The sequence below is a fragment of the Ictalurus punctatus genome, chromosome 28 (genome assembly GCF_001660625.3).
Source record: "Ictalurus punctatus breed USDA103 chromosome 28, Coco_2.0, whole genome shotgun sequence".
Taxonomy (NCBI): domain Eukaryota; kingdom Metazoa; phylum Chordata; class Actinopteri; order Siluriformes; family Ictaluridae; genus Ictalurus; species Ictalurus punctatus.
This window is the reverse complement of record NC_030443.2, coordinates 15,224,186-15,246,618: the sequence shown is the minus strand read 5'-3', so window position 1 is coordinate 15,246,618 and position 22,433 is coordinate 15,224,186. Positions and strand designations below refer to the sequence as shown.

General features: G+C 40.3%; 1 protein-coding gene across 4 annotated transcripts in view; it reads left to right on the top strand.

Annotated features, from left to right (window-relative positions):
* Window positions 1-2,970: 2,970 nt before the first annotated feature.
* Window positions 2,971-22,433, top strand: part of LOC108260070 (mediator complex subunit 13L) — a 103,700-nt gene continuing 84,237 nt past the window's right edge. For all 4 annotated transcript variants that reach the window (XM_017460019.3, XM_017460021.3, XM_017460022.3 and 1 more), the window contains exon 1: window positions 2,971-4,547. In XM_017460019.3, the coding sequence (XP_017315508.1) occupies window positions 4,476-4,547 (72 nt within the window). In that variant the 5' untranslated portion in view covers window positions 2,971-4,475. The remainder of the gene's footprint in view (window positions 4,548-22,433) is intronic.

Below are 22,433 nucleotides of genomic sequence, written 5' to 3'. Positions count from 1 at the left end.
ATTTTGGTTTCATCTGACCATAGACCCCGATCCCATTTGAAGTTCCAGTAGTGTCTGGCAAACTGAAGACGCTTGCGTTTGTTTTTTGGATGAGAGTAGAGGTTTTTTTCTTGAAATCCTTCCAAACAACTTGTGGTGATGTAGGTGACTTCAGATTGTAGTTTTGGAGACTTTCTGACCCCAAGACGCAACTAACTTCTGCAATTCTCCAGCTGTGATCCTTGGAGATTTTTTAACCACTCGAACCGTCCTCTTCACAGTGCGTTGAGACAATATAGACACACGTCCAATTCCAGGTTGATTCATAACATTTCCAGTTGACTGGAACGTCTTAATTATTGCCCCGATGGTGGAAATTCTACCATCATGCTCAGCACCGCCTCTCCACAAGTAGAGCTGAGCCCTCTACTCTACTCCTTGTACATATATGACTGTACTTCTTCTCATCCATCCAACACCATCATTAAGTTTGCATATGACAGTTATCAGACTTCTTTCAGGAGGGGATGAATTAGCCTACAGGGATGAGATCCAGAAACTGGAAGTGTGGTGTTCATGTAACAACGTGACACTGAATAGCAATAAAACAAAGAGCTCATTCTGGACTTCAGGAGACGTAGTGCAGACCCTGCCGTGTGGAATGGGTGCACACTTTGAAATTTTTGGAAGCCCATATATCCGATGACCTCTCTTGGTCTGCCAACACCTCAGAGGTCGTCAAAAAGGCACATCAGCGACTACACATCCTGAGTGCTCAGGAAAAACAACCTCAGCTACTGGTGGCCTTTTACTGCTCTACCATCGAGAGCGCGCTGTCGTACTACATTTCAGTGTGGTACTCCGGCTGCACAGCAGCAGACAAGAGATGTCAAGAGATTCTCCAAAGAATAATTAACACAGCCCAAAAAATCACTGGCTGCTCACTACCCTCCCTGGAAAATATTGCCTGCTTCCGCTATCTCAGTAGGGCCAAAAACATCATCTCTGATATATCACACCCAGGCCACTACCTGTTTGATCTCCTGCCCTGAGGCAGGCAGTATAGGTCCTTAAGGGCAAGGACTTCACGTCTACAGGACATTTTTTTCCCATCTGCTATTAAAACTCACACATCCACGTTTGCACTTTAGGTAAAGTGTGTGTGTGTGTGTGTGTATATATATATATATATATATATATATATATATATATATATATATATATATATATATATATATATATACAGTGTATATATATATATATATATATATATATATATATATATATATATATATATATATATATATATATATATATATATATATATATATATATATATAAAATGTGTGTATGTGTGTGTGTGTGAGGTGCACGGTGGCTTAGTGGTTAGCACATTTGCCTCACACCTCCAGGGGTTCGATTCCCACCATGGCCCTGTGTGTACGGAGTTTGCATGTTCTCCTCGTACTGCGGCGGTTTCCTCTGGGTATTCCGGTTTCTTCCCCCAGTCCAAAGACATGCATGGTAGGCTGATTGGCATGTCCAAAATGTCCGTAGTGTATGAACGGGTGTGTGAATGTGTATGTGAGTGTGCCCATGCGATGGATTGGCACCCTGTCCAGGGTGTACCCCACCTCGTGCCCGATGCTCCCTGGGATAGGCTCCAGGTTCCCCGTGACCCTGAAAGAAGGATAAGCGGTATAGAAGATGGATGAATGGATGGATATGTATATGTGTGTGTGTGTGTGTGTACTGAACATATACATACTGAATATTTAATATTGATTCCTGAATAATAGATGAATAATAAGCTAAATGTTTAAGAGATGTTTTTAGGGGTGCTTCTAGATCATGTGAGAATTTTTTTTTGTTAGATAAAATGTAAAATCGAAATAATTTCTCCAACAGTTTAAGTCATTTTTAAAATCATTGTGTGTACATTTTATTTTAGCACATTTGCAGGGCAGCACAGTGGCATAGCGGGTAAGTATCGCCACCCCACAGCTTCAGGTTCCCCAGTTTGATCATGAGCTCTGTCTGTGTGGAGTGTCACATGCTGTTCCACAGAGTATTCCATGTTTCCTTCCCACTGTTCAAATCCATGCAAGGTGGACTGGTATGCTGTATGGTATTGCCCCTTAGTATGTAGCCTATAAGAAAAGTTTTTATGAGATTTTTATTATTTATTTATTTTTTTAAAGAAAATGTTCGTAATTTCCCATATGTTAGAGTGATTATGCATATTTTTTTATTTACCCATTCTCTCAAAATGCACCAATAATACTCTTATACATTTTTAGCCAGTTATTAAGTCTATTCATGCTTATGCATTACTACAGCAGGCTACAGTCCAGGCAAACGCTTAATGGTAAAGAAATTGCGACATTTCTCCTCCAGCAAATCCTATAATCAAATATTTAAGTACGCTGATATAATCCCTTTAACTAAATCAGAGCAGTAAACCTGGCGCCCCTAGCCTGGCTTTCATCTCGAGCACTGCGTCCTACTGTAATAAACAATACGCAAGGTCAAAACGGGCTGTTGTTGTCGTTTTTTTTCTGTATTATTTTAATACACTGTTTAATACGGTAGTGTGCGTGCGCTTTGATCACGTGAGCGCTCCACTTGGTTAAATGGGAAAGCGAGTCTCTTTGGCAGGCTGGCGGCCGCCATTACATAGCTATGCGTGAATAGTGCGAGAATATGCCAGCTACTGTACACACACACACACACACACACACACTCACTCTCTCTCTCTCACACACACACGCCTGCGCGCGTGCACACACGCACTAACATCACGCAAAGAACCATTTAGAGTATTTGCATACCTTTCATTACAAACACGCTCACTTGCCACTGTTACTGTGTTACTCATGCACGCGCAATTAAAGGATCTTCTCCCCCCCCTTTTGTTGCTTCTTTTCTTTTCTTTTCTTTTTTTTTTGCGCCAGCCTCGACATGTTTCTCCACAGATCTCTTATGATGATTAGGTTACATTTCAGGTTTGGTTGAGAGGATAAACAGACTCATTAGTGCTGTGTAATAATACAACAAGCAATGGAGGGAAATGTGTTCTAAAATGAAACAAAGCAACTTGAGAGACAAGAGCAGAAATCAGAGAGAGAGAGAGAGAGAGAGAGAGAGAGGACGTTTCGTAATGATCTAACACAGAAAAAGGAAGGAAGATTTTTTTTTCTGTTGTTCTGCTCTGTTCCTGGTGGCGCTGACAACTTTTTTTTTCGTTTGGGGAAGAATTGTGTTGCTCTTGTTGTTGTTGTTGTTGTCTTGTTGCTTGCTCGTGCATCCTCAAGCTGAACATCGTGACTGATCGGAGAGGGTCAGGCTTTATTTTTAGCCCTGCGGTGTGTGTTGCTACAAAGTGAATCGGTGGATTTGGACATTCCTGCCTTCTCTCTCTCTCTCTCTTTCTCTTCAGTGTGTGTGAGTGTGTGTTTGTGTGTGAGTGTGTGTTTGTCGGGACCGGAACGGTGTCCGTGCTGGAGAAGAAGGCGATGCAATTCTAGGCTATAAATAGCACGCGCAAAAAAAAAAAAAAAAAATCTTGGAAAAGAAAAAAAAAACCCCACACAACTGCTGCACAGTTTTTTTTTTTCGTGTCCGTGTCTCGCGCGGAATGCCGTGGATCTCGGTAGCTCTCTCTCTCGCGCTCTCTCTCTCTCTCGCGCGCGCTCGCTCACTCTCTCTCGCGCTCTCTCTCTCTCTCTCACACACACACACTCACACACACACACACACACACACACACTCTCGCGCTCTGTTTATTGTTCCTAACCGAGACAGCTCAATAAAACGTGTCACTGGGATTATGGGAAACTTCTGCGACTTACCGATGGTCAATATTTAGACAATCGGATGGATTTTGTGCTCGGACAAGACGCCCAAACCGCCGTACTGGATTACAGCACCGTGAGATTACTCGCATTTTTATGATTAAAACAATCAAGCGGGAAGAAGAAGAAGAAGAAGACCAAGAAGAAGAAGAAGAAGAAAGGAAGAGAAGAGGGAGGAAGGAAGGGGGAAAAAAATCTGGCATGGACACGGCTCGTCGTGTCTCCTGGTTCGGGTTAAAAACCCACGGCTACACGCCACATCGCGCGCGACAATGATTCGGTTTGAGAGTGTGAAGTAAAGCGGCCCCGGTGTGGCAGCCTTATTTACGCACATATCCGGATCGGCGAAACAAAGAATCGATTTGCATGAGCACAGGATTCTCCGTTACACACACCTTCTTCATCACGCGTTTTTCTCCCAAAACACTCACTCACCCTCGCGCAGGCTTAGAAACAGGGATCGTCTTTGTTTATAAACATATAGGCCTACATATTTATTTTTGCTTTCTTTCTTTTTCTTTCTTTCTTTCTTTTTTTTTTTTTTGAATACGGAACCGTTTTGGCAGCGTGGGCTCGATCCTAATACAGATCGATCGAGGATTTCGACATGCCCTACACTGAGGAAGCCATCGGCGGACCACTATGACTACAGCGGCGAATTGGGTGGCGAACGGGGCAAGCCTCGAAGACTGCCATTCCAACCTTTTCTCTCTGGTATTGTCTATTGTTATTGTTATCATTATTGTTGGATATGAAATTAACATTTTAACAAAACAAACAAACAAAAAAACAACAACAAACACCCTCCCCCCATACACACACACACACACACACACACACACACACACACACACACACACACACACACACACATTTCAAATGGCTATGGTTAGTGCGCGGTGGAAGGGCGCATGCTTAGGATAGGGATGCAGCCCTTATTCTAGTGTGCAAAGGTGAAGCAGTTTTCTGGTAGCTCGCTGTTATTAGACAATCATTAACAACGAGCACGCGACTTTAAAGCCTTTTTGAGATGTAATTGTGCTTAAAAGAATGATTTTAGATTCAAATGTCTGTTATAGTGTTTAATAGGCTGTGCTTCCTAGTGTAAACTTGGGCACCAGTCTAAATCTAATATGTAGGTAACTAAACCTCTACTGGGAGTCATTTCTATTGAATCCCCCCCCCCCCTATTTATTTGTATTTTTTTATTTTTTAAATACTGTGCTATGAGTTGTCAGCCTAGTACAAAACAAAACAAAACAAACCCTCTACAGTATCCAAGTTCAAAATGGCAAAAAAAAGTGTCTTGGCTATTACAAGCCAAATTCCCTCACATGGTAGAGGTCAAGACTGCTGCAGATCCTCCTGAAGGGAAGCATGCCTCATGTCAAATCTTTACAAAATCTAATTTGTGAATCTAAGCTGTGATTTTTTATTTTTTTTTATTCATGCAATCAGGGTGTGTAAATTGCATCGTCATTATTATCCTCCTCCTCCTCCACTTCCTCCTCCATGCATGTAAATATGCTCTGTATGTTGATGCACTGATGCGCTCAATGTGTCATGTTGTTATTACGAGAGCTGTCGTGGATTAAAGGGATTTGATTGAAATCCAGCAAGCAGTTCGCCGAACACTTTTGACTCAGCGTCAGGAGAGATGTTTGAATGATCTGGAGTGATGAAAGATCTGACACCCCCTGATCTGACTCACTCATGAGATCACAAGCTCTCGAGGTCATGCCCCTTTTGAAAAGCACGGCCGAGATATATGGGATGGCCCAGTTTGTTTTCTTAGGCTTCCTGTGAAGTTAAAATGCTCAGTGCCTGAGGAAACATGAGAGGTTTAGCCAGTGACTGACCTTTTTTTTTTTTTTTTTTTTTAAAGCATAGAAGAAAATTCCATTAGTGATATTCGCTGGCGTCGAATCTGCCTTGTTTGTATTACGTGCATTAATTACTATAAGTAGCCGAGATCCAGGTTTCAAAATAATCCGGATTGCATTTCTACAGAAAGTGCTGAAGCGAGAGTTCGTTTCACGTGAACGAAACGACTCGCAGATATGAAATAACAACCAGGATGTTGCTGTATTCACTTGTTGAAATATAAAGTAGGAGGACACTGAGATTAATATTCCTCCCCAAGGGATCGAATAACCTACTACAGAATACGGTTTAAAAATAAAACAAAACGACGAAAATAAATACGTAAATAAATAAATAAATAAAACAGTGGTCAGAAATACACAGACGAAACCATTCGAAGAAACCTCGGCTGTAAGTTGGAAAGAGAACTCCTCAGTCTAATGTAAATCAGAGTACATGGAAAACTCTGACCATCGATAGGAAAACACCATGGCCGAGTCTTAAAAAAGAGCACTGGTTTAAGCTGGAAGAATGTTGTCCGGCTCCTGAGCTATTTTTTTCTGCTGTTAGGAAGAGAAGAAAAAAAAATCAGAGCGAGGACGAGAGAGAGAGAGAGAGAGAGAGAGAGAGAGCTGGGGAATCTGTTTTCACTTTAGGAAAGTATTATGTGTGATATGTATTTCCTGAGCTCAGGCTCGGGCCCAGTTTGAAAGGAACTGTCTCTCTTTCTGTAGCTCTGTCCTGACTCATGTTGTAGTCACCACTGAAATATGAAGTGAAGGGGAAAAATACGAGCCTGAAAAACGTACACATGTTCACAGGCTTCTGAAGACATGCTATGCATCGACACATTCGAGATGAATTAATGGAAACATTTATAGTGTTTATAATGTTTATATATTTATATGAAACTATTGTGATGTGTGCTAATTTGTTGGTCGATGCTGTAGTTTCATCATTGCGGACTTTTTTGTCACATTGCTAGTGCAGCTACAGTCAGTCTGTACAGGATTTCGCAGACTTATTTTGTGATTGTTGCGGCCAAAAACGATCGATTTTGATGCGGCATTTTTTTTACGAAAAAATTACTCGAATTGGCGATTAAAATTGCGTTAGAACGGAATTGTTTTGCGCGGTCTTTCGCAGTGATGACCTTTTGGCTGTACTCATGTTCGGCTCACGTGAAACAAAGGGGGTTTTGGACGAACGCACGTTGCGACGACGTCACATGACGCGTCTCGGCCCAAATCTGCGGAAAATCTGCTCTAATTTTGAAAAATTACAAGCTCCTCCGGTTATGTTTTTTGAGTTTGCTTGAGTTTGCTTGATTTTGCGTGCATTTCATCCATCGCAAAATTGTACAGTGGTGTTCGTTCGGGGAAAAAAAAAAATCCATCAATCTCAGACATAACGTTATGTTTCGCCGTTAGTTCAGAAAAACAAAAACGCAAGAGCTTCTTTTCTCGCTCAGCATTTTCCAATGACAGTTAATGCTATATTTATGAGAAATTCAGCGTAGAAATAGTTTAGATGTTGGTGCAAACCATATGCTGTGGTGTCGCCGATATACGGCAGAGACTCGGCTTGGCTAGTTAGCGATCTACGAGATGACTAGCCTGATGGTGTTGGGACGAATGTGCAGAAGACGAGGTGAGAGAGCGGGACAGACTAAAGGACTAACGCGCTCCTGCATCACTCTCTTTAGGTAGAGATGAATTCCAAATGGCGCCTCTATCAGTAATGTAGCAAACGTTGAAAATAGACCGACATGTTGGTGAAACACACATAAACTCAGAATTTCATTGCAAAATAAATCTTAGACACCACGAAGAGCACATGTTAATAATTCCCCCAATCACTGTGCAAGTCATTTGGGGTGGATTTTTCCTTTTAAGATTTTTGAAAAGGATTTTTATGGCTTTAAGGATGATTTCTGTGGTCTGATCTAACAGAGCTGCTCTGACTGAATCGTTGGTAATGAAGTGTTGTCAAGTGGCAGTATAATGTGATCAGCTAAAAGGTGCTTATTAACCAAACTGTATTCAGACAGTGAGCTGTGAGTAGGCTGGAAACAATTCTGTGACACAGCCAGCAAGACAAAAAAGAAAAAAAAGAGTGAAAAGGACATGGAACTGAAAAAATGTTGGAAGGAATTCCCATAGATAACTGAGATTTGTTGAGGTTTGGTTTTAGCCAACAGTGGGACAGGAACGCTGAAGGCCTCGGCTGTGTCCCCAGACTGCTAGGGCTTCCCTGGTGTTGGGTTACAGGGGTACAGCAAATGCCACCATGGAGCTTTTCTAATAGCTGCTCAGATTGTCAAATTTTCAGCAAGAAGTAGTGGTATATTCTGATCAGGATCATTTTTAAAAAGAAAAAAAATGGAAGCTCAGGCTAAAGGTGAATAAATCACAAGGGATAATGCCTTTTATAAAGACTATGCAAGATAAGATTAGGTACTCTTGATTATTATCTTGGGTTTTCTAACTTATTCGTGCTAAACATAAATACCGGGTGTCCAATTGTACAGAAAAACTATCCATCTGGATATAACCGTGCTATCCTCTATAGACAACAACCTCAGAGCTTGGCTGAAAGCAATATTATTCATAATAATTCCCTTAGGAATAATATTCATCACCAACTCATCCCCCCCCCCTGCAAGCACCTACGCCTCATACAGATTAGTACACTAGAAAGAAATTGATCCATTAACAAGCCTTGTCGCTTCTGCCAGGCAAAGCACAATGATTAAGAGGAATGGAAGCTTTGGGGAAAAAGAGGAATAAATCCTTCTTTGTGAAATGATGGATCTTGGGGATCATGGGGAACACAAGCCTGTCAAGGGGTTGAAGTATGTTTAAAGAGCATCCGTTGTGTTGGTCCTCGGGTATGGGCGTGCGTGTCCGTGTGTGGCTGATATTTAGGAGTCGATCTGAGTGTGAAATATGTAAGCCCTGCAGTGCCAGCTGTGTGTGCTATTCTTAGCCTGCTGGTGCTCCTGCGCGTGGTGAGACACGAGGGAGTAGTAGAAGAATTGGCAGAGAGGAAGGCGCACACACGCGAAGCCCAGATAACGGATGGCGATTGTCCTCGGCATCGCCGACAGTCTGCTGCCCTTCAAAGTTGTATTGATGACTCTAACTCCGAGCGTCTCATTGGATCCCGCCAGTCTCCGACTGCTCTTGACTTCATCCGATGGAGTCACCCTAACTGAATTGCATCACAGCAAGGCCTCATCTACAGTCTCCAAAGCCTAATCTGACACAGGGGATGATACCATGGTGTCTAGTGAAGGACTGAAATGAGCACCTTATACAGTATGTGTTCAACAGGATAGCAGAAAATCTGTTGTCGTACAGTACGGATGCTATGGTTTGAGGTCATTATAAAGGGTATTAAAAGAATTCCACAGTTCCCTTTTTTCTTTATAAATATGTCTCAATTCACGAGTGTCTAAAGTAATAAGAGGGCACTGTGTACTTTTTAAGCGAATGGGAATATCCCAAATGATGTAACCCGTGGTTTGATTCTGAGCTCGGGTTACTGTCGGCGTGGAGTTTCGCATGCTTTCCCTGTGTCCATGTGGGTTTCCTCTGGGTTCTCTGGTTTCCTCGAGTCTCCCACATACATGCTGGTAGATAGATTTGGTAACTTGAAATTGCCCAAGTTGTAAATGTCTGTGTGCGATGGACTGGCGTACCCATCTACAACGTATTCCCACCTTGTGGCCAGTATTCTTGGGACAGTCTACAGATCCACCTGTATACAAAATGTATATAAAGTAATATAAAGTGGTTAATGATGATGAATGAAACTACAATCCAGATTAGGTAGTATTACATGTAATAAGGCATTTCCACCATGTGTGATTTTGTTTAGTGGTTTAGTATTACTGCTAAAACTATTCTGAATTAGTAAGAAAGATCTACTAGGATCTCATAATTTGACACCTGTGGCTCATGGAAAACCCCATGAAGAACAGTAACATATCTATGTTGATGTCTATGAATAAAGTATGCCATGCCTAATTACACAGTTCATAGAGCACACCAAGGGCCTTGACTCCTAGATGCTGTGATAAACGAACTTGATCAGCAATGCACCACAGTGAATATCGGTATAATAACAGAGTGATTAACGTTTGCTTTGCGTCAGCTTTGCTGTTGGAGGTGCTTTCAGTCACAGTTTTAGCAGCTGAACCAAAGGACACACCCACTCTGTAGGCAAATGACAGACTGCAGGTTTGGGAAGAGCCTGTGACAGGTCTAGACTTGCTCATTGAATGGTTTGAAATTCCCACGTTTTGAGTTGTGTTTCACCCACCTCGGATAAACTTGCCCTCCTCTTACACCTGTTAGTGTTTTGTGTGTACATTCAGCATGAAAATATAACGGTCATCACAAGAGCATCATCTGCTCTTATTTCTATATCCACAGGGACTTGTATGGTAGATGCTCGACATAATCTAAACAGGCTAAATGAATAAACAGATTATGGTGAAGCTCTCTGGAAGATGTTTATTTAATATTTATGGAAGGAGTCTCTAGTGTCAGTGCTTTGTAACAGTCAAATGGTTTTCCATCGTGGGGATATCTTCAAGACAGATGACTCCTCAGGTTTATTAGGACAAGCTGCAGGGTTTTTTTTTTCTGTCGTATTAACCTTAAGAAAAAAGAAAAATAGAGGCAGGTGAGGGAGCAACTCTTTATAGTTGCTATAACAAGAAACTTAACTTGTCTTCCAGACGTTCCACAACAACAAATGTAACTATAGATGGTTTCAAAGTGCAACGTGGTCCTTCGTTAATAATTTAAAAATTGCATTTGCAAATTCGAAAAAAATCTAATAGCAATGAAATTATTGTGCTAGTAGACAAATGACATGCTGTTATATGAAAATAATCAATTTCAGGCTGGTAATGTCTCTTCACTTTGTCTCAGGCTGTCGTTGATTATTTTTCTAGAACAGCACAAGCCATTATGTTTTATTTGTTACTCAGTAAAGTACATACTGATGCTGATATCTGTATCATGAAGCCTGTTATGCAGGTCTTGTTAAAGGATTTATATGAGTAATATGGCCGAGTAAGGATGCTGTTTATATTAGCGTCTAATTACCCTTTAGGTAGCTACTTTTATGCACTTACTTGATTACATGCGTGAGTTCAGTTGTGGAATATTACACTACCGAGGCCTAACAAGCCAGTAATCTTCCGCACCAGCTTGTTTTCCCTCCTCACCTTTCGAATCAAACCTCAGCAAATCCCCTAAACCTTCAGCACTTGTTCTGACCAGGGCTTTAGTTGGATTACTGTTAACCAGTATGAATTTACACTCATATAGTCGGGTAGTCATGAGGCTCTTGTGTTTTTCCAAACCGAGTCCACAAATGAGCACCAGGTGTCAGAAACAATACTCTGGAGGCATGTGAGAAGAACACTGAAGATCAGGAATTACGTCTCTGTAATTTGCAGTCAATCGGAAAAAAAGGATCCCTAAACAGCCTGCAATGTTATCTGTCTGCTGTAACCCTGGAGACTGAATCTTGAAAATTGAATAAGTTGCTGAAGTCTTACAGATGTTATATGTTGCCTAGCAACTGTTTTTACTTCCATCTCTTTCCCCTCCACCCTTCCTCTCTTGTTCTTTCTTTCTCTCTTCTTCCTTTCCATGCCTGTCAGAGTTAATTAAGTTACACAGGAGAGAATCTGGTAAAGGAGGCCCTGCTTTATTTATTTGCCTGGTTAATAATTCAGGCTAAACAGGATAGTGTTTTAGGGTAGCCAGTCCTTAGAGGAAGCTGCTTTATGGACCTTGACTTGCATCTTTGTGCAAATGTTAGCAGCTTTGTTTGTCACACTTTGGCTCGTTTCCACAGCCAGCCCCTCTCTCTGTGAAAGGTGAACCTCTTGACTGGCAGATCCATCCATCGCTCTGCCCGAGGGACACCAAACTACTCTAATTAGGTCGCTTACTCTTACCTTGTAGGGCCACATCCCTGCTACGCCTTGCAGCCCCATATTCCCATCACAGAATACCCTGTAGAGGTGAGACTTAGTGGTGCTGAGCTGCACACCTGACTCACAGCCTTTCTTTGTGCCCCAAATATATGGGCGTGACAGTATACAGGGTTAAGGAAATCTGCAATAGATACAACATTAGCATTACAATATACCAAAATTGGGGTGGGGGGGGGACTTAATTTAACTTTCAAGTGCAATTTTCTAAAAAAAAAAAAAACGTCACATTTTAAAATCCAGGTTGCTTACATCTTAAGAAACAATTATATTCAGAGGAAATACTGTTCTGGTAAAATACTGAAGGCTAAAAGCGATTCTCATAACAAGTCAATTAAAAGAGCTTTACCAGTTTTCTAATTAAAAAATGATTAAATACCCTCACAGAATAATTTCTGAAAACATAAATGTAAATACTCCATTAATTGCTCATTATTGTTGTTTAATTTGGATTTTTTTGAAGAAAAAAAAAAGAGTGCTGAAAGAGCTAAGCTCACAAATGCTGTGGTAGTAACCAAACACGCTGATGTAGGCTATGGCGCTAACTGAGCCAGCTGAGGTAATAGGCTATAGCGTTTAGAAGCAGAAATAATGTAGCTATGCTGCTAACAAAGCAAGCTGAGGTAATGTAGCTATGGTGCTAACCAAGCACGCTGAAGTAATGTAGTTATGGTACTAACCAAACACGCTGAGGTAATGTAGCTATTATGCTAACCAAACACGCTGAGTTAATGTAGTTATGGTACTCATCAAGCAAGCTGAGGTAATGTAGGTATTGTGCTAACTGAGACAGTTGAGTTAATGTAACTCTTGTGCTAACTGAGCCAGCTGAGGTAATGTTACTATGGTGGTAACTGAGCGAGCTAAGGGAATGTAGCTCTTGTGCTAACTAAGCCATCTGAGATAATGTACCTATGATGCTAACCAAGCAAACTGAGGAAATGTAGCTATGGCACTATTCGAGTGAGCTGAGGTAATGTACGTGATGAAGCTAAACAAGCTAAACTTTTAAAAATTATTTCGATGATGTTGGGGTACTTATTGCTAGTTCCTTGGACATCATTTCTATTAATCCCATACAGATTCAGAGAAATAATATCAAGTTTACAGACTTAGAGGTATTGGATTCCCACGATCTACAAAACCACAGAAACAAATCTAAAATTCCACCTATGTCATGTTAAAAAAAAAAAAAAAAAATCTATTTTAGGTCTCAATTCTGCATTGTAGCACTATCACATATTTTGAAAGCGCTGTCATGTTTTGAATTGTTCATACTTTTTACACATACGCTGTGGTGTTAGCCTAACTTGTGTACAGCGTAAGGAAAAAACAAATCCATGGACTGACCAGTTAGCGTCAATCAGGTTCAACTGATTCCAATGGCTGAAATTGTTTTCTAAGTCCTTTTACAACAAAGTTAGGCCACTGAAACAGCAGGAAGTCAGTCTTCCTCCTTCTCAAGAGAAGACAGTTAGCTTTTTCCTTTGTTGTATCAAGGATGAGACTAGGTTAGCCAGTTCCTCTTCTGCTTTCAATGTGTTTTGTTACAGAACAGAAAGACCCAACTCAAGATAACTTGTTTAAACTCATGCACATACTGTTCTTAGGTAAGGATAGGAGTTTTAACACTCAAATTGAGTCTTATTTATTGCAGAAAATCTCATTTTAAGCAGCATTTGAACCTAATCTCTTTCCACCATACCCATATAGTGTATGTGTGATTATTCTTCTTCTTACTAAACATTGTCATTAAACAGAACATGACAATGTTTGACTTGTATTTCTTTCTGATCCTAAGATTGCATTTTTATGGGGCGACTATGACTCAGGTGGTAGAGCGTGTCCTCGAATAATCATAGGGTTGGCGATTCGATTCCCGGCCCACATGTCTCCACATGCTCCCGACGGCAAGCTAGCACCTTGGTGTGCGAGTGTGTCTGTGTGAATGGGTGAATGAGAAACAGCGTAAGGCGCTTTGTAGAACCGCTAAGGTTAAAAAGCACTATATTTACTATTTCCTCAGAGTAGACTAAAGCAGTTCAACATTCGTAACTTTCCGAAAGGTTTGTGTTATCTGTGCACCATCAGACTCGTTCAACCGTAGATCCTTCCCTCTAAAAAAACAAAACAAAAAAAAACAGTCCAACGTTTCAAAGGACATGTCACACATATTTAGAGCTTCATTTATAAAATACCTTTAAGATTTCATGAATATGTGGTAGCAAAATAAACCCTTTCACATAAACATTTATTGATGAAGTTCAGCAGCAGCTGCCTTTAGGATTCCATTGTGCGGGAGTTTCCGTGAAAGTTTTCTATTGTTTTGTCCGTTTATGAAAAAATTACGTGTTGAAATACTTGTGGATGTTAATTTCACAGAAGCTACAGATATAGGGAATTAAATTTGTGCCAAAAGTATTGGACATAACGTTTCAAGAAAGGAACAAAAATATACAACGTTTTCGCTAATCATGGTTTATGATTGCGTTGCCAGAGTTTTCGTTGATACTTTCAAACTTTTCGTTTACGCGAGGTTTGTAAAGTAAATTTGCGGAGCGTAAACAACAAATTTAAAAACGTATTAGAAATAGAAGGCGTGTTAGAAAACTGTTAACGAAGAATGCTGTTTATTTGAAGACCATGTTGCTACTGAGTTCTCTGTTTTCAGTTTCCAGAGTGAACTCGGTAGCAACTCGTTTCAGTTTCTTCTTTCTCATTGTTTATTTTTGTTTGTTTCTTGAAAAGTTACGTCCAATCCTTTTGGCACAAATTTAATTCCATACAGATATTGTAAAGAAAGATTAGACTGAAAACACTGGAGTATTACATTTCAAAACAAAAAGCTGCCTCTTGTTGTAGTATTTGCAGTTGAAAATGATTTTATGAAGAAATGTAGAAAATTGATTGGATAGAAATACAAATTGATTAAAATACGTTGACTGCAATAATTAAACACAAGGAGTAGAACTTTTATTCAAATATTTAGATGTGCTTTTTTGTGAAAGAAAGTATAATTCACCGGTTTTCTCTCTGTGCTCTTTTAAACCCCAGAGACAGGTGTGGACATGAACCCTAACCCCAAAAATAAAAAAAAAATGTAAAAAATGTAATAAAAACAGTGCTCGATCAGCCTTTTAACTTTCACTAGTATTTGATCTTTTGAGTAGTACTGCCTGAATTTACGACCGGTGATGTCGTTCTCTCCGGTTATGTCGCTTGTTTTCAATTGTTTGAAGGTAACTCCTTGGGAGCTGTAATCAGAGGGAGGAACTGACAGATAAATACACACTCGTCCTGTGTTTTAGTTCCGCACCGAGCTCAAGGACCTGTTATTCCTGCTTTTATATCTTTTCATTTCTTTTCTTTTGTCTATAATTGTCTGATACCATTGTATGTGTATCACTTAGTAACCACTCCCTTGTACAAGTGTAATTAGCAGCAACACACAACATTGCGCCGTAATGCAATGTAATAGCGCGAAGCTGTATAGAAATTACACGGCATATAATTACGCATGCAGCGAGGGTAGGCGAAGATACTCTAACAAGAGTGCCATTATAATCTGACTGTAAAATTCCGTTTGGATTGTATTATTCGGTATATCCCCAGCGTGATAAACGGCTTCTCTCAGCGGCGTAGTAGACTTCGTGTATCTAATCATAAACTCACTGCTGTGACAGTTTACAGGCTCCCTCTGAAGCCGGCTCTTTGGAGAGCGCTTGTTGGCTTTTTTATGAATGGGGACTTTTGTGTTTGCTTACCTGGTACGTTAACAAAAGGGCCGCTCGACTGTTCAGTCAATGGAGCAGCAAAGCACTCGGTTAGAGAGTCCCAAAGCGTGCCATAGACTCAATGAAATCCCTTCGCTGTGATACATGCTGCTTGCATTAAAAATTGTAATGCTGGTTCAGGACAGTCCATAAATTTGCATGCATGTTACGGTGTGACACGAGACCACATGCTTTTGAGTTCATCATTCCTGGAGAGTTGCATAAAGATAGGCATACTACAACTTCTAGGACTTGTTTTTAACACTAGTGTTTGTGTAATGTAGGTTGCAAAGTGAATTACATTCTCACCCATCGTTTCCTCTTGTTTTCTACTTTCAGTTTCGGTTTTGGTTAGCTTCTGGTGAGACGTGCTGTGTCAGTTGTTGCTCATGCTCATGCATGCGGTAGAACATTGTTTGCAAATCTTGATAAAGTCCCTATCGCTAGCGCATGTTTATTTTCCCATCAAAATCACAGTTGTCGTAGAGTAAATTTGCCCAAACCTGACGCACCTGCTCTGGCAAACATGCGCTTGTCTTGCAGTTTTGTGCTTTGTATACAAATGCTCTCAAATTATTAGCCTAAATGTTTGCTTATGTTATCCAGAAAGAACAAGGCAGAATGAACCAGTCATTTTTTTTTTTTTTTAAAGACATAACGTATGCACGCTCTGCGCTTTGCCCGCTTGAACTCTTTGTTTATTTGACACATCACACCAGAAGACTACTGTGAATGTTGCCTAGCAGGATTAGCCCCTTTGATCGGGCCTAGTCTCTGGCTTTTGGCCAAGATATTTGCATTTACACGTTGTGAATTTTATTTCATTCAGAACTAGAACCTGCTTATATTTATGTCTATCCTTGGTTTAGGGTCATTTCTGTCCAGCTATACTTTTCCACCCCACAAAGTAGCAGCAGTCTATGTATATTTATATTTACACTAGCTGCAATGTACAAACATTTCTTACATCTGGGATATTATTACAGTAGACCTGCATCTCCCCATTGGCCTATAGTCACATCAGTCCCTTCCAATATGGCAGACACATTGACATATCAAAGCATTGCCTAGAGGGCTCTTTAGAGTCGTGCTGCTAAGGGAGGGGCCTTAAGCCCTACTATAGTGTGCCCTTTGGGACACTGCAGCTGAAGTAGAAGAGCACTCCGTTAGAGAGGGGTCTCTTTAGGTGTGTGCTCTTGTAGAAGAGAATGGCCTTTAGAACTGCTTGCTGCTTTGGATTGGGACCTTGAGGCCTGTATTGCTGATAAGAGTGGCCTTTAGGATTGTGCTACTAGATTAGAGAGGGTGTTTAGGGTCGTGCAGCTCCACTATAGAGTGGTCTTTAGGGCACTGAGGCTCTCTTACAATATAGCCTTCAGGGCAGCTGTACTGTACTTCTAGTAAATGGGAACTTTTAGGGCTATGTAGATGTACTACACAGTGACTTTTAGGACTAGATTACAAAATGAACTGTAGAACTGCTGGCTGCTATAGAAAGAGGCATTCACAGCTTCTTTCTGTTGTATAAAGGAGCCTTTAGGGCCGTGTACCTCTAGTAAGCAGGGGCCTTTAGGGCTGTGCATTTTTGAGAGGGACATTTAAGGAAAGAGGGACATTTAGGGCTCCATACTTCATGTAAACAGGGGCCTTTACGGCTTTATGCCTCTAATAAAGATGGGCCTTTAGGACTGGGTGCCTCTAGCAAAGATGCAAGTTTTGAGTGGTACAACTTTAATACAGAGTGGCCTTTAGTGCAGTGCAGCTCTATTATAAAGGCCTCTATGACTTCTAGCTGCTATGGAGCGGGATCTTTAAGGCTGTGCACCTCTAGTAACAAAGGATTTTTAGGGTTGTACACGTCTAGCAAAGAGGGACCTATAGGGCTGTACAACTTTGCTACCGAGTGGCCTTTAAGGCTGTGCAGCTCTGTTACAACGGCCACTAGGGCTACCAGCTGCTGTGCCAAATTCAGGCTCTCTTGGCTTTATACTGCCTGCTGACTCATTTTTGATGTTGACCTTGGAAACATATGAAAGATAATGTTGAAACAGCCCATGGTATGTCATTACAGAGCCTGTTCACATTGTAGCAGTGTTAGCATAATATAAGGATCTTCGTCTAAGTGCACAACACCGACGTTTAGAACTAGGCTTATTCTCCCAGAATCACGAGCTACAAAGATGTAGGGAAAAAAAGAAATGCTGATGGAAAGCACAAGTTTGAAGAGAGGTGGGAGACCCAGTGCATTTTTCCTTAGCGGAGATAAGCCAGTGATTTCTTTAGAAAGAAGCTTTGACAGCCGTGTAGTAAAATAATTTACTTAAACTTTACATCATTATTATGGCACAAAGCTGAATATGTTACCCTTACTGAAAAGCAGAAACAGTTTGAAAGAAATGCCTCTTGTATATATTAGGGTGTATTTCCAGCAGCAATCGGACAGAAACTCTCACAGCATAGAGAGTTTTATTATTTCTGAAATATCTTGTCTTTAAAAAAAAAAAGATATAACTTTTTTTTATGTCAGTTGATAAAACCTACATTAATTGCCTGTAATAATATAAAATATTATACTCTGAAGTGGTATCTGGTATCGTTATTGCTGTTAGGGCGGCTGTGGCTCAGGTGGTAGAGCGGGTTGTCCACTAATCGTAGGGTTGGTGGTTCGATTCCCGGCCCACGTGACTCCACATACCGAAATGTCCTTGGGCAAGACACTGAACCCCAAGTTGCTCCCGATGGAAAGTTAGCACCTTGCATGGCAGCTCTGCTACCATTGGTGTGTGAGGGTTTGTGTGAATAGGTGAATGAGACACAGTGTAAAGTGCTTTGGATAAAAGCGCTATATAAGTGCACACCATATTGATAGATGTTTAAAGTAACCTCTGATTTTAATCTATAGAACAGGTAAGCAGTAAACCATGATGGGTAGTGCTGTTTTGGGAAAATACTCCTATAATAATTATTATAAACCTTAAATCCTTAAAATTACAGCCAGCACTACTGTCAGAGCTGCAACACCTTCTGACCAATAAGATTTGAGATTTCATCAGCGCTGTGATATAAATTATATAGCAACAAAATGAATTGGCTTTACAGTGTATGGCAATTTGAAAGCACTCAAAAAGGCTAATGTGGCCTGGGCAGAAATTGAGTTTGACACTTGTTAAATAATAGTCGTGGAATAAAAGGCCACTAGAGTTGAACGGAATGAATGGAGCTTTTGGGGACAAGCATTTACCCTGCTGAATGTTTAACTCTCGGGACATGCTGAATGGTCCAGACTTGCATTCCTCACTTCAAATTCATAGCAGTTACTATGACAAAAATGATCATCTAACAGTACATTTCTATGATACACAATTCGTATCACAATATATAATTTAGCGAACAAACTGAAAAAACACAAAAAACCCAGTTAAACTGAGTTAGACGATACTCTTCTTTAATGCCTACAAAGACAAAGAAGATTAGGTTAAAAAAAAAAAATGCAACACGCAAACGTCATTCATTCAATACCATTTAATTTGTAATTATTAAAAAAAAAAAAAAAAAAAAAAATACATCACCATACCAACGATTTCTCAGAAAAGTGTATTGAGTAATCATTTATCACGATATGGATATTATACTGATGTATCGCCCAGCCCTAGCCGTAACTGAATGCCTTGCTTTAAGACATTTTCGTGCTGTCAAATACATAAACAGAAGTAAAGAACTTCAACTATGAAGATTTTATAGTAAAACCGTTGCGTAGTCTATGATGAAGCGTCACTGGTTGATATGCGATATTAGCTTTTGTTCATTTTAAAGTCTGCTCTGCGTTATCAGTTCTGTGACGTTCCCTACGGCCTCATTCTCACCCTCGGGGCTGTTCCTGGGTACCGACATGACAGTGTTTATATCTCCGCTATATACTCTCTGTGATTAAAGCTAGGACCTAGAGAGCATGTGTGTGTGTGTATATGTATAATTGACAGTCTCTTGTTCTTTCTCTCTCTCATTTTCTCTCCATCTTGCACACACACACACACACACACACACACACACACACGCTGAAACTAAGCAGCTGCAAGATGTTATGTCTCAGGCCTGGAGTTCTCGCTTACATGTTGGCAGCTCCTGATATGGATGCTCTCACTTTCAAAAAAGAGCCCACATGTGCCTAGTATATATTCACACACAAACACACATGCATAAACACAGATTTCATGGCACCTTATGTAATATATTTGGCCAGGTTGCGGTCCAGCAGCAGCGCTTGTGTAGCATTTAAAGACAAACATGGCGTCATTCCAGGACGCCGGTGCCTAGAAGTTCTTTCTGTGTTTGCTCGACTTTTCTACTTTCTCCTTCTAGTATTGACTGGTTTCTTTGTTGGACTGATAGTACTGAATAGCATGGTTCTGCGTTTACTCTTACGTTTCTTGAAGTACCTTTTTGAATCAATCGTACTCAGAACCATTGGACGTGGAGCCTATCCCAGGAGACTCTGGGCACAAGGCGGGGACACTCTGGACGCGGTGCCAATCCATCACTGGGCACACAATCGCACACACACTCACAAAGTCATTCACACGCTACAGACAATTTGGAAATGCCAATCAGCCTACAACGCATGTCTTTGGGTTTGGGGGAGGAAACCGGAGTACCCGGAGGAAACCCCTCGAAACATGGAGAGAACCTGCACACAGGGCGGAGCCGGGAAATAAAACCCCAAATCCCTAGAGGTGTGATGCAAACGTGCTAACCATTAAGCTTAATTTTTAAAGAACAAAAAATTAACTTTGCTAGATTCCACCATTTTCTTCTTCTTTTTTTTTGTCTAGCTGAATCTCAAATTGCATCCTATTGACAGTACTATAGATTCTACAACTCATTTATAACCTATGCAGTGAATACAGTGAATAGGAAAGGATTTAGATTTGGCCTAACTGTACAAAATTTTTTTTTTTTTAATAAAAATTTATTCGAAACATTAACATTGATCATGAAATTGTAATATTGCCTCCTTGTACTTTTCATTGTATAAGTGACAGTTTTCATTTTCAATTGATGTGGAAAAAAAACATGCACTAATATCAGAATGCATACATAATCTTCATTTTTTTTTTTAAAGGTATTAAAATGCCCGCTTTTTCGAAGCAATCATACAGCCGTATTCTATGAAGATGTTAGCTACTGGTATTAGCCGTGTCACCTAGCTAAGAAGTTGAGAATGCTAAACATATTGCCAAAACCCGTTCGCAGACATAACATGAACCTTCAATATGATTTAACACCGAAGCCCCATCTTTATTTATTTACATTGAGTGGTTTGAATGATTTCTACTGCTGGGTTTGAAATCTGTGTAATGACTAGAACATTACTTGATCTTGCTAGACGTTCTAGGGCTTTCTCAGGTAATAATTTGGATGCTTTTATTAGAGTTACTTCCAGTGACAGCTGGCAATGCTGTTGAATGGGAGGGAGAGAAATTCTACTACCTCTCAGTAACATAGCATTACTGTTAGGAAACCATTATTAGGGTTGCGCTTTATAGCATAGGGTCTCAACACAGGCATCACATTACATAACTATTACATATAGACATACGAACACACTCGTTGAAAGACAGCTAGGCAGCACAATGCATTATTGCTTCAAGTGTTTATTTTTTCTGAAGTAACAGGACTTTTCTGGAGTACCAGACCTGCTATATTTCTTTAGCTCTCAGAGACATATTCCATATCTGCAACCCCAAATCTGTGTAAAGACCTGAACCAGGACGTTCCGCTTTTGCCTTCGTTTCTGTTCACAAAACGCAGCGATATCTCTGCTTGAACATCGTCAGCGTGCTGCTTCTTTGACTGCTCATCAATAGGCCGAGTGTCAGCCTGTGTTTGACAGAGCCCAGCTGCGGCACGGGAGTACCGTGCGGCTTTCCATCAAGCTGTACGAAGGAGACGTCAAACAGCAAGTGATTCACTCTGACAGGATTTCGCTCACCCTCTCCTACCTCATTTTTTTCTGTCTCGGTCTTCTCCTCCTCTCACTTTTTCTTTTCTTTTTCGCGTCAGTCTCCTTATTGCTCACGCTTTAAAATCGTCTGTTCCAGATTTCAAGCTGAGATTTTTTATTTTTGCCTCCCCTTTCCTGTTCCTGCTGTCTCTTTATCCTTCCTGCTCCTTCCATTACTTTTCTTTGTAACTTTGTCTAAGAGAAACTATTGTTTTCACCCCATATGCATATTATTATAGCATTTATACAGCAACAGTCATTTTCAGGAAATGTCTACCCAGGAAACAAGGCTCATAAACACACCATTATTAGATACTTGTGAATTATCTGGACAATCTTTGCCAAGGAACTGTTCAGTGTATCTCTTATCTGCCGCTGCATATTTCACTAATAGAGAATGTTGTTTAATAATGCTTAGCACGAGCCTAGGGTAAAGTGGGTAAAGTAGCCATTGTAGCCTAATTGAAGTAAAAGGACTAGTATTTAAGACAAATAACATCTCCAATTAAAGTAAAAGTCATCATCCAGACAGTATTTGAGAAAGAGTCTTGAGGAAGAGTCTGATTCATAATATAACTAGCATTCTGTGAGTGCTAGATAGGTGGCGGGGCTTAAGAGTCATAAAATTCTTAATTCTTTACACTTTTTAAAATATTTTTTTGAATAATAACGCGCATACAATTTGACACTGTTACAGACAAAGTAAACATTAGCAATAGCCCTATGTGAAAATATTGGAAAAGTAATATAATAAGTTATTTTATTACGAACTTGAATGTTTCAGATATGGTTTTATTTATTCATTCATCAACCTTTTCTAACTCGTCTTATCACCGGACTATATTCCTATCAAACATATACACTCTAGAACCAACTAAAACCAAAATGGCATCCTATTTAGTACAAGGCACTGTAAACTCTATGTAGTGCAAATATGTCCCCAA